General features: G+C 39.2%; 1 protein-coding gene across 3 annotated transcripts in view; it reads right to left on the bottom strand.

Annotated features, from left to right (window-relative positions):
• The window catches only part of NIPAL2 (NIPA like domain containing 2), a 71,886-nt gene that overhangs the window by 21,106 nt on the left and 38,381 nt on the right, over positions 1–12,399 (bottom strand). For all 3 annotated transcript variants that reach the window (XM_044245224.1, XM_044245223.1, XM_044245225.1), the window contains 2 exons: positions 11,940–11,999; positions 4,577–4,698 (listed from right to left, as the gene is read on the bottom strand). In XM_044245224.1, coding sequence (XP_044101159.1) covers positions 4,577–4,698; positions 11,940–11,999 — 182 coding nt within the window. The remainder of the gene's footprint in view (positions 1–4,576; positions 4,699–11,939; positions 12,000–12,399) is intronic.

The following is a 12,399-nucleotide window of genomic DNA, read 5'->3' as shown; positions in this document are numbered from 1 at the left end:
AAAAAGATACGAAGCTTGTGACAATTTGTTATGGAGGTAAGAGGAAACTAATTGAGGTTTTGGTATCTGACATCTTTCCAGGGGAATAGAATCTTCGGGATGAATTTTCTGAGTTGACTCTGGCTTTTCTGCATGGATTCTCTAATCTCATTAGATTTAAAGGCATTCACCCCCTCGTTTTCGGCAGTGAAAAGAGCCCTGGCCAATGGGATGATGTGACAAAAGAGAGACACACAGTCTCACCGCTGGGTGCCCCACTTGCAGTACAAAAATCTGAGCCCCTGTTTACCTCATCTTCTCTCACCAAGTCCTTTCTTGAAAGTCAAGACTTTGAGATGACTTCCTTGGGGGTGGGGGAAGAGCTCTGCCAAGGCTCTCCTTAGGATCAAGTGAGGACAAAGATGTGATTCTCAGAGGTCAGCTTTTACTAATTCTGCATAGAGGGTCTGTACTGAAATGGACTTGAACATGCACCCCGGAGGTGAGCTCCCTTGTTTTGAATTCTGGTTCTGCCACTTAGTTCTTACGGAAGCTCGGGCAAATTACCTGCCTCAGTTTCCTGATCTGCTGCAGAGGAAAAGGACAGAGGGAGTCAGAGCTCCGCACAGAGCTCGGCCTGCTCCGTGAGCAGGGGCTACAGCTACCGTTCAGGTGCATGTATCCTGACGGCAAAGGAAATGAACCTCATGAGATACAGAGTGATGTCTGCGGAAAACAGCTCTTTTTCCCTTCAGGTTTTTGACACTTGGTGGTGGGTTCTGAAGCAACTCTGCTGGAAAGGCTGACTTAATAATAATCAGCTACAGTCTAGAATTACTCCAAACAATAGCGTTTCGCCACTGCTTCTGTGGATTTAGTTTTTTGTCCGATGGAGGGAAAGTGAGCACCATGGAGATTATTTTGTGAAGGATCTTATGTTCATGACCCAAGTTTCCACCCAAATGCTCTGCTGGAAAGTCTGGGTGGGCAAAAAGGGCCACAACCAAGCCTGCCAAAGAACACGAAGTAAATGAGGGTCAGGGCCGAATTTCCTCACTCCGGTTCTGCATCCCGCATAGACGGGTGTCACTCACCAAAGGTTGAGGTTCTTCGAGGAAAGGACGCCGTGGTCGGCAAGTCTGTTCCCTTCCTAAAGGACCTCTGGCTTTGAACATGTTAACAGAGTTGAATCTCTCAGACAGGGCCATGTTATGCAGCCACTTCCCTAGCAAGTTGAAGCTCCAACATGAACTTGTTTTTGGTTTTTGACAAAGCAGCGGTTGGGGCCGCCCATTTATGAATATAGGCCGGGAAAGGCCATGCTAGTGGGTGAGCAGAAGACGCGTCATTCTTTGCCGGCCCGTTGACACTAGGCTTCTCAAACCCTCTTCCTTCCAGAAAAAGAACCAGCTCAGAGGATAGACTCCTGGGCTCTTGTTTCTGAGGCCTCCAGCTCGTGCATGCCTGAAAGGTAACCTGGACATCCGCCTGGGACAGGTAAGCCCACGAATCAAGGAGATGCTATCGGCCTGCTGGGTTATGATTTAATGGTCCCCTTTTGAGAAATGGAAAACTTATCCAGACTTTAAAATATTTTTACTCATGGTATTAGTTATTTGATCCATCCTGAAAAGCACTTCAGGTACTGCATTTATCCTTGGTGTAATCCAAGAACAGCTGGATGAATGACACTTCAAAGAAGGGTCTTAATGGCCATAATTATGATCTTTGCAGTCATGGTTGGGAGAAACAGCACAGAGACTGCCCCCTCCAAGGATTAAATATTAATTACTTCAATGCTTAACAGATTCAAATCCAACTCTAGCTCAAGATCTTAGCATATAATTGATAACTTCTAGAGTCTTTAGAGATGCAAAATATAATGGATTAAAATTCCAAATTAAGATAACGCAGATAATTCCCTTTAGAATCTATGGCCAATAATGTTATTCAAATGTGACTTTATTGGGGCACCTGGGTGGCTCAGTGCGTTAAGCCTCTGCCTTCAGCTCAGGTCATGATCTCAGGGTCCTGGGATCAGGCCCCGCATTGGGCTCTCTGCTCAGCATCGGGCTCTCTGCTCAGCAGGGAAAGCCTGCTTTCCTCTCTCTCTCTGCCTGCCTCTCTGCCTACTTGTGATCTTTCTCTCTCTCTCAAATAGATAAATAAAATCTTTAAAAAAATTAAATCAAATGTGACTTTATTACAGATTTATTTTATACTATCTTATAAATATCTGAAATTAGTTACATTTTGGGGGTGACATTTACTTTCAAATATACTTTCATTATTTTATAGGAATACGGGCCTCTCCCAGGACTCTAAAATCCCTATTACAGGAATTCTTCTCTAGACCCTGGGTGTCTAATCAGTTGAATGAATTAGTGAATAAATGAATAAATGAGTTTAAGAGTTGACTTTGGAAAGCTGCAAAAAATGCAAGTAATGCCAGAGGGTTTTTTTTTAATGGAAATTTAAGGTTTAATAAAAAGTTGGTTTGTTCTTTTTAATGTTTCCTCTGTTATCAAAACAATATATGTCATCATCAAACAATGCTGTTTATTCAGGAAATTAAGTCTTGATGCAACTTTAATCTCCAAAGGATTCGACTCAGGCTATTCATTTTCTGGTCACAGAGTATGTGACCCTTTTCTTACTGGATTAAGAATTTGTTTTGCCTTGTAGGCAAAGAATAATAACACGTCAATAGGACTTCAAGTCTAGGCAACTATGAAACACTTGATAAGTGCTTCTAGAGCCTTGGATTTGATTGATGAAATCTGTTCAAAGGTTAGATCTTGTGGATAAGCAGGAGGATTACAATGGGGCAGAGGGGAGGCACAAAGTGTGATAGGCCCAGGGAAGGCTAATCTGAGCTGGAAAGTCTAATCCTAAAGGTTGATGGAGAGCAGGAGGAAGGGAAGTCTTCTAATACAAAAAAGAAGAGAGTCCAGGGGAGAAGACACTGAGTTCAATTTTTGAGATGATACATTTGAGGAAACTATGAGACATCCAGGCAGGATGAGTAATAAGTGGACAGATGAGAAGATAGATCTGCAATTCAGAGGAGGACTGGGAAAGAGGTGTAGGTCTGGATTTAGAGGTCTTCCTATAGGATGATGGGGTTGGCAATGGGATCCTGGAAGAGTACATAGCATGAATAGATTAAGAGTGACTGGCACAAGAGAAGGAGGTGCCCACCCAGCGTATGGGATGGATGGTCAGAGAGGAAGAGGAGAAATAGGGGAAACAAACAGAGAAAGCTAAGAAAGAGAGGGCCTCAAGGAGATGTTGGGTCATGAGTAAATGCTGCACAAGTTTCAAGAAGAAGCAGGACCAAAAAAGCAATTTCACTTGGCAATTTGTGGGTGCGGGGGGAAATCTACCAGATTAAAATGAGTGAAGAGTGACTAGGAGCTGGGAAAGTAGAGGGGAGAGTGGAATGAGGGGAAACAGGACAGTTTATGACAGAGTGTGTAAAGATGAGGATTTTTAAATGATTTTTTTTTTTTAAAGCAGAGAAACCCAAGTATCTTTGTTGAATAAGAAAGGAGCATAGTGGGAGGCTAGAAAGAGAAAATACCTGTAAGGATTTGTGTTCCAGTGGTCAGAATTCTGTATCAGAGATGGCAAGATACATAGAATTCCTGTCACAAAGACTAAAGACTGTCAGATAATAATGTAGTACTACATAGTCTCCATTGTAGTATTCTGGGTTACAGTTAGAGTGAACTTCACCAAAAAAACATGTCCCTACAAATCCCAATGTCCCATCTAGAACAATAGGTGTATGAAGTAGGGTCATATGAGTTTCCTGTTATAGTGGCAGAGGACTAGACAGATAGCTTTTTGAAGTCTCTTCTAATCCTAAAGATGTGTGATTCTCTGTGCTTTGATTCTTTTTGTTGAATTCACAATTATTTTACTAATATGGTTCTTGGTTAAATGCTCATGTTGTCTACCCCAGTTTTCTTCTCACCACCTGCCCTTCCTGGAACATACTGATTCTTCACCCTAAACCAACTACATCCAGCACATTCTCACTATACCCCCTGAATACAATCACTGAGTCAAATAAAATACCCCAATTAGTGCCTTCAAATTTCTACATGAGCTCATTCCATTCTTTCTTTTACACATCTCCCAGTATTATCCTACTGCTGTCTACTTCTCCCCAGACAACCTGTTGCATTGGTCTCAATGAATACTTTTTTGGAAGAAAATCTCTATCTCGAATAAAAGTCAGCGAAGTTAAATGTGTCTTCAGGCATTTCCCTTTGACCTAGGAAGAAAGTTTTTTGGGTTTGTTTTTTACTTTGAGTTGTCCTAAAACATGCTGCTCTGGAATTTGCTGGATTAAATATTGTGGAAATTGTTTCAGTGACAAGTCACCCCCAGGAATAGGATACTCAGGAAACTGGGGGTGTTCTATTGTTGATTTAGTGTTTCAAATACTTTGGTCTTGGTCAAATATATTTACAATTTAATGAGATTATTAATGCTGAGAAGACAAGACTTTATTCATTTGCTAACGTCTGCATTACCAGTGGCCTAGATAATATAACTTCTGGGATAGTAAAATGTTTAAGATTCTTACCACATAGATCAGGAACTGCCAGCCAACAAAGTAATACTGGACTGTTCTTGCAGAGATAGACTGATTTCTATCTGGAGCAAAGTTCACCAATAAATATGTTCCCGCAAATGCCAATGTCATACCTTTAAATAAAATTGAAAAGACAAACCAAGTTGAAAAGGGATATTTGAGCCTTTTCATCAATGCAAACATTACCTGCAGACTGAGAATTACTTATAAAACTGCCTATAGTCCCTCCTTATTAAAATACAATGCATCAGGGGCACCTTGGTGGCTCAGTTGTGAAGTGTCTGCCTTCGGCTGAGGTCATGAACCCAGGGTCCTGGGATGGAGCCCCGCATCTGGCTCCCTGCTTGGCAGGAAGTCTGCTTCTCCCCTCCCTCTGTTTGTGTTCCCTCTCTCGCTGTGTCTTGCTCTCTCTCTCTGTCAAATAGATAAATAAAATCTTAAAAAATAATAAAATAAAATAATTCAACAAGCCATCCCTAGATAGCATTGTGCATTCACTTGATGACATTGTCTTTAAAAGGAGGATAAGGGCCAGGTAAAGGATGGGGTGGGGCATAACTTCGATTATTCTTTGTTGTTCCAGATGAATCCTAGCCTCTTCAGAAAACCTTTCCCCAAAGATGGGAAAGATCAGAGCACGTGTATTTGGACACATGAAAACATATGCAAGCTGGTTGTTTGTTTCTATGTGGACCAGTAAGTATATGATAGATCTAGATCCATCAGAGCCCAGAGAGTGGAGAAGTCCACCACTTGATGACCTGATGATCTACTCTGCACTTTCTCATCTTTGAAGCCTTTACACACACACACACACACACAGTTTTACACTTTGAAACTGGTAAAAGATCACCTTCATTCATCACTGCCATGTTTTGAAGTCCTTTTAGCAGAAATAATAAAGGTGACTGTTGGCTTTGCTAAAAGATTTATTTCATTCCATTTAGAATCTAGAATTCTAGGGGTAACTTAGTAAAATATCCACATTATAAACCTATGTAAAGAATATGTTACTGTCATCCTTTTCACAGTACTTAAAATAATGGAAAGGAATCTGTGTGGGAAGAGGGGTCACGTAAAGAGGGGGCCTTGACATTCCAAATAACACTGAAAACTGCTTATTTATTAATAATCAGCAGAGAAAAACTGAGGTAAGTAGGATTTTTCAGACAGCACCCTTGAAAACCTAATTCAACCTGTTTCATCACTAAGGTCAGCATTGCTGTGTGTGTAATTTACAACCAGCATTGACTCCAACCTGAAGCAATCTGGTTTATCTATAAAATCTCACAACTGGAAGACACCAACTTCTTGTTCCTCTTAACCAATGATTTAGGGTTTTGAACTCTTATTTCTGAGAACAAACAGCATTTGGCTTTTCACAAAAGCTAGATGATAGCTTTCAAGGTATTGTAGAAACTATAAAATAACCTTCCTCTAATGTAAGAGCTTACTTTGTAATACTTTGTGAAGGCAGAAATTATACACAAAAAATTTTTTTTCACTTCAATACTATTTTGTTATTTTTTCAGCATTGTTATTCTCCCCCCCTAATACATTTCCCCCCTGAATACATAAATGAACAGCTCACACATCTTCACGTTTATCTGGCATATTCCTTCGTATACATAAGTTTTAAAAACTACTTCTACCGAGAATTTTAAAAATGAAAAAACCCAACATATATTATTAAGCATTGCAATAAAAGGAAAATAATAAACTTTACAGGTACCCAAGAACTTGGGCAAAACTACTGATCAGCCCCACCTTTTCTTTGGAAAAGAAAAAAGATCTTATAATTGTTCAATATTAGGTTGCTAGGAGGATGGGATTCTAAAAAAAACAAAACAAAACAAAAAAACAGATTTCTAAACTTGGTATAGTGATGTAGAATAAATGGATTGAATACAACTTAAAAATCTTGGAGACTTCTAAGCTTACTTTTGTGAAATCCAAATTTCTTATTTTTATTGAGTTCCTCTGCCAGTGATTTTTAAAAAAAAATCTCCACTAACTGTATCTAGTGTCCTTACATTTCTTTATTTTTAAATTGAGTTTTGATTGGGTAACATGAGCATATGGTAAAAAATTCAAAAGACACACAAGGGTGGAGAGTAAAAAGGTAAATCTCTCATACACCCTCATGGCCCACTAGTTCCCCTCCTGGAAATTAATACTGCCACCAATTCTTTGATTTCCCTTTTCAGAGGTGTTTTATGCTGGTGTGTGAGAGAGAGCATGCATTTGAGTTTTCTACACAAATGGCAGCATATTACATACCCTCTTCTGTACCTTGCTTTTGTTCTATGTAGCAGAACACCCTGGAGAACATTTCACATCAGTGTATCTAGGGCAGCCTCATTCCTTTTAAATCAGCATGATGTCCCATTCTCTGGAGGGAGTGTTATTTAACTTAACTTTCCTACAGGGGGTCCCTGTTTCCCATCTGCTTCCACATTTGCATACTCTGCCCATTTCTACCAATGTAGATCTTCAGTGGGTTTCAAAACTCCTTGAAAACAAATAAAATGACTCACGATTTTGCAATTATACTTTTAAAGTCCTTCTGCACGTGCATTATATCACTGGAGCCCCATGTCACTGTGGGTCTACTTAATGACTCTAGGGCAGATCAGTAGGTCACCCATTGTTTCTTCTCAATAACTTTAATTTCAGCTTCCTCTGACAATTACAGAGGTAGTTCCAGAGAACGGCTGTTACATGTTTGTTTACGGGGTGTCATTTGTATTTGTCTGTGTGACTCACGGTCTCCTTTATGGATCACGTGCCCAGGTTTCCTGAGTGTTTAAAAGTGTTGAAGACACTCATTAGCAGCTCCTTATATAAATTTCCTTAAAATGCATTTATACTCCATATTTTTCTAAAAGTGGCATGAGATGTCTTTTCCTAATATTTTTTATCTCAGTAAAGCCACAAATAATCTTTCTTTGGAAAGACACAGGTCTCTACATTAGAAAGCTTGCTAGTTTACCTTCTACTGGTCTGTTTGCCCAAGAGAGTCATCTAGAAACATTAAGATACTCAATGTATCTTACAAATACCACGCTGAAACTGCCCCCACAGAATTCAAATTTCACTGCTGCTTGCCGGCTGCAAAGGCTTAGGCATGTTATTTATCTCTCTGTGACTAGTCTCTTCCTCTCCAGGTACAAATTAATTGCCACACCTGCTAGATTCCAGGAATTTGGTTGGACAAGAAGAGATGACTGGATTTGAAGGCTCACCTGGAGGTCTGATGTGACAGAGGGCCCTGACACAGAGCTACCTCAGGATACTGACCACTAGGAGTCCAAAACTATCTCAGTTACGCTTAAAATTTAATTGAAAATTGGCAGCTCTTTCTGCTCATGGGTCCCGTCCTGCGCTATCGTGAAAGCACCTTTTTGCTTGAGGCAGGTCTGAAACCAAAAGAGCCAATCTGTTCTCTCAACCAGAAATGATGTTTGTTTTGGCTAGATCAGTATTCTCAATACTGGCCCTTACCCAAGCTGACCATTTGGTGTGGGAGAAGGAAGGAAAGAGATGGTCCTCATGTCACTATTAATCTCTTGACATTCTATCTGGGGAAACCATTTATAGGTCACTTGAAGTAATCAAGTTACTGGTCTCTGGAGAGTACTGATGAATTGACTTTTTTTTTTTTTTTAAATGATGATACTATCTGGACTTATATCAACTAGGATCTCACATTCTACTGGATTTAGTACTTTTGATGACTAAGGGAGAGAGGGGAAAGTACTATATAGGTTTTGGCTGATTGAAGGGGAGAGAAATCTGGAGCTTTTTAAAGGAAAAATAATCATTAAAATAATTTAAAGTTATTAGTCCACTAAGAATCAGAGCACAGTCCAAAGCCTGTCATTGAGTTAATAATAGTTGGCGATTCCTTTCAGGCATAGCTTTTGTGAGGTCATTTTTTGAGGCTAGTGGTGAAAAGCTTCATAGCCACAGAGCAACATTTGGCAATAAATTAGTTCAGCTTGTTTCCACATGGCCCCAAAATCTTCATTTGTTCCATCATGAAAAACAAACTTTCATTTGCTTGAAGCAGGGAAAAATAAATGATTTTCTTTTGCACATTTTGACAATTTAATTTTTAGCATGCTTGTATGTTAATCTTTTTTTTTTTTTTTTTTTTTTTTAAGCCACTAACTACTCTTTTCCCTGTTTGGTTTTAGTCTCTGTAAAGAAAAAAAAAAAAAAAGCCTGAATTTTTAGCTCTTTATAGAAAGAGCAAAATTTTCTCAAGGCAACAGCAATACAGACCCAAAGAAAATACCTGTGACTTAACAGATTACTGAGTGAGGTTGGGGAGAAGTCCTTTTCCCCTAGTCTGAAGTGGGTTATTGCATTTCAGGTCACGATAATGTTGTGACATTGCTGTGGGAGGTGTGGGTATGGGATGGATGGCTCCCTTGTTTCTTCTTCCTACACCACTAAAGTTAAGAATCGGTCACTTGTAACTTCAGTATGAAACGAATGTGACATCAGTTATACAGCCCTACTTAAAAAGCATTGAATTAGGAAAGCAAAAATACCCAACGGGAATTGTGGAAAATGTTAGTTGGATTACTGAAGTTTGCAACGATATCCTAATCAAGGTTTCCTCCGATGAACCACGGGAGGACATGTAGGGGTGGGAGGTTGAGGTAGCAGTGATAACGGTCATAATACGGAACGCTTACTACGTGACAGGCTCTGTTCTAAGAGTTCTGCTTCTGTGAACTCATTTAATCCTACAGAGTAGGTAATACCATCTTCATTTGAAAGGTGAGGAGAAAGAGGAGATGAAGTAACTTCAAAAGGTCACACAGCTCTGTGTCACTAGAGACTCCCCCTTAGCCATCACGTTGTGGTTGTATCAGACTGTCACTATTAGAATACTGGTCTACCACTCATTGGTTACAGGACCTTGGTTACAGGACCTAAGTATCAGCTCTGTAGATAGGTTGCTCCTACATTTAAATGAGATAGTTCATATAAAACACTAATAGCACCTGGGAAGAGGAACTATTCAATAAATGTTAGCTCTTCTTAAAATAGGAGAAATTAGCAAAGAATCAAAGAGTTAATAGAGGCTTAATTCTTTATATTATCGTTGTCTTTTGGTATGTGTGTATATGTGTGTGTGTGTGTTTCTTATTGCCAATATTACATTTTTAGTATTACCTCTCAGGAATGAAGTTGATTGCAGAAATGATGACAATTATAGTAACAAGGCTTTATGTGCTTATACAAATTATCCAATTTGATCCTTTGAACAGTCTTCTGTATTTGTCAACAAACTGAGGCTGGGAAGCTACATAGTATTACGTGGCCACATAGTTGACAGAAAAAGTTGAATCCAGATTTGAACCTATGGAAGTGAGTTTAATTTATACCCTTTGATGTTGAGCTAGTTTTAGTAATGTTTTGTTGGTCTTGGGATTTCCAAGTACATAAGCAAATCATCTGCACACATTGATATTTCTATTTCTTCCTTTTCCATAGTTGTGACTTGATTTTTTTTCTTAAGCTGATTGGCAGCAGTTAGAGTACAGAATTAAATAGAAACTTACCCTGCCTTTTTATACCTTTGTTAATACTTCTCATGTTAGTTCCTTTGTACATCACCCTCCAAATGCTTAGGAATGGCCCATGCCTGTCCTATCCAGCCAGCAGAACTGACTGAAATGTTCCCGCTCTAAAACGTTCTCTCTGAGTTTCTCAGCTACAGTAACCTCTATTTATTTTAAGCCAGCGGTTCTCAACTGGGGCTGATTCCATCCCCCAGGGCACATGTGGCAACATGTGATGTCATTTTTGGTTGCTGTAATGAGGGCAGATGGTGCTACTGGCACCTGATGGGTAAAGGCGAGGAGGGATGCCGCTGAACACCCTGAAATGCACAGGCCAACCCCCCTCAGTGAAGAATTCTCCAGCCTAAAATGGCAGCAGTGCTGAGGTTGAGAAACCCTCTTCTAAACTAAATCTTCAAGGCATTAAGACACATATTACTTCCTGCTTTTAAAAAACTTACTACTCTATACATTTTATCATTGACTGTATTATTTGAGGGCAGAGATGCCATTGCCATCATCTTTTTATCATCAATGTTCACAATAATTAGCAAGTCTGCCTACATATCCACCTGTATTACCTCATTAAATACCTCAGCTTCATTTAAACTCAAGCAACCATTAACTACAAAAGAGGACATATGTTAGATAAAATGATTTAGTTTCCTGGAGACATTTGATAAATGAGAAAAGTGATTCAGGACCCAATTTTTTTAATTCGTAAAACTCAGACAAATGCTCATTCTCCTTTCTGATTTCATGCCTCTTCCCCAAATGACTCCATAAGCCATGATATATTTAAAAAAAAAAAGAGTACAGAACAATAATATATGTGAAAAGATACAATGCACATATGAGTGTATTTGGGAAAACATTGTAACTATGACAAATCTGATGATGTTGACTAAAAACTCTACTAGCAGAATGAAACCAAGGAGGAAGAAGAAGTGAAAACACGTTCAAGACACTGGGCTCAAGAGAAACACAATCAGGGAAAACGAATTCTCAACATACCAACACTGGTGTCACATTTAAAGCTAAGATTTTACAAAAATCTGATCTCCTTGGAAGTGAGCAGACATTGCCTTTATTTAAAGTGCCTAAAGTATCATATTTGTTATCGGATGTCAGCAGCAATTCAGAGAGCATTTCGTCAAGGAAGAAAATATGAAGTTCCAGAACTCTTCTCACAAGGGATATTTCCAATAAGAGGAGGAAGACACAACCAAAACATGATGGTTTTGCTATATAAGAACAATCTTTCTGTCAGGAAGGCTGCTGTTCTTTCCCACTAGTAGCTGTATTTCTAAATAAAATTTTGAAGGGGGAATGTTCTGTGTTACTTTTGGAAAGAGCGAAATACAAATTAGGTAGTTAATTGGTGCATCTGATTTTTGTGTGGTTTTCATTTTTATGCAGTTCTTCCATGTAACAGTCAAACAAATAGAGCCTTTGAAGTGGAGTTCCTCTATTAGGTAACACAGATGTTTTCTTGGATTTTATTGTGCTCATGAAAATTTCATAACATTCATAATAATAGTAATGTAAAATAATAATTCACTGTGGCCAATAGCATGAGCCACGGGCACAATGACAACTGAACTATTTAATGAGAAGGAGGAGAAGGCAGCTCCAGGAAAACACCATTCATCTCCAATTTATTCATTTCAGTAATTTGTCCCCAGTTTTTAATGTACCTATTTTTTTTTATCAATAGTATTATTTGTTTCTTGATTAAGCAGTGCTACAATTACATGAATTAACCAATTACTTACCTAGTAAATCTGAAGCTCTTAAGTTTTCTTTCAGAAACATAACAGAAATAATGGCGCTACCTAGAAAGAAAATGGCCATTAGTGGCTTTTCCAGTATAAAAACATACATTATGTGGTGCCGTTTGAAAGGAGTTAAGCACTTTGTGTCTTATACCTGGACTAGCTATGTCCTGGTCAGAGGTACCCAGTAGCTGTGGCTGTGAAAACAACTTTCTCTTCCTCGTGCTTGAGGATACATAGAAACTGGCCTGGTTTACAATAGACCAAGGACATTTGGCTGAGATAGTGCCCTGCAGACAGAAATGGCATAATAAAAGCTTACTAAGTAACTAAATGAATAAATGGAAGGAAGGAAGGAAGGAAAGAAAGTAGAGAGAGAGAGAGGGAGGGAGGGAGGAAGAGAGGGAGAGAGTCAGGGAGGAAGGCAGAAAGAGCGAGAAGAGATGGAATGAAAGAGTGG

The sequence above is a fragment of the Neovison vison genome, chromosome 4, assembly GCF_020171115.1.
Source record: "Neovison vison isolate M4711 chromosome 4, ASM_NN_V1, whole genome shotgun sequence".
NCBI classification, from domain to species: domain Eukaryota; kingdom Metazoa; phylum Chordata; class Mammalia; order Carnivora; family Mustelidae; genus Neogale; species Neogale vison.
Note: the sequence above shows the minus strand (reverse complement) of the source record. Positions and strands in the feature narration are given on the sequence as shown.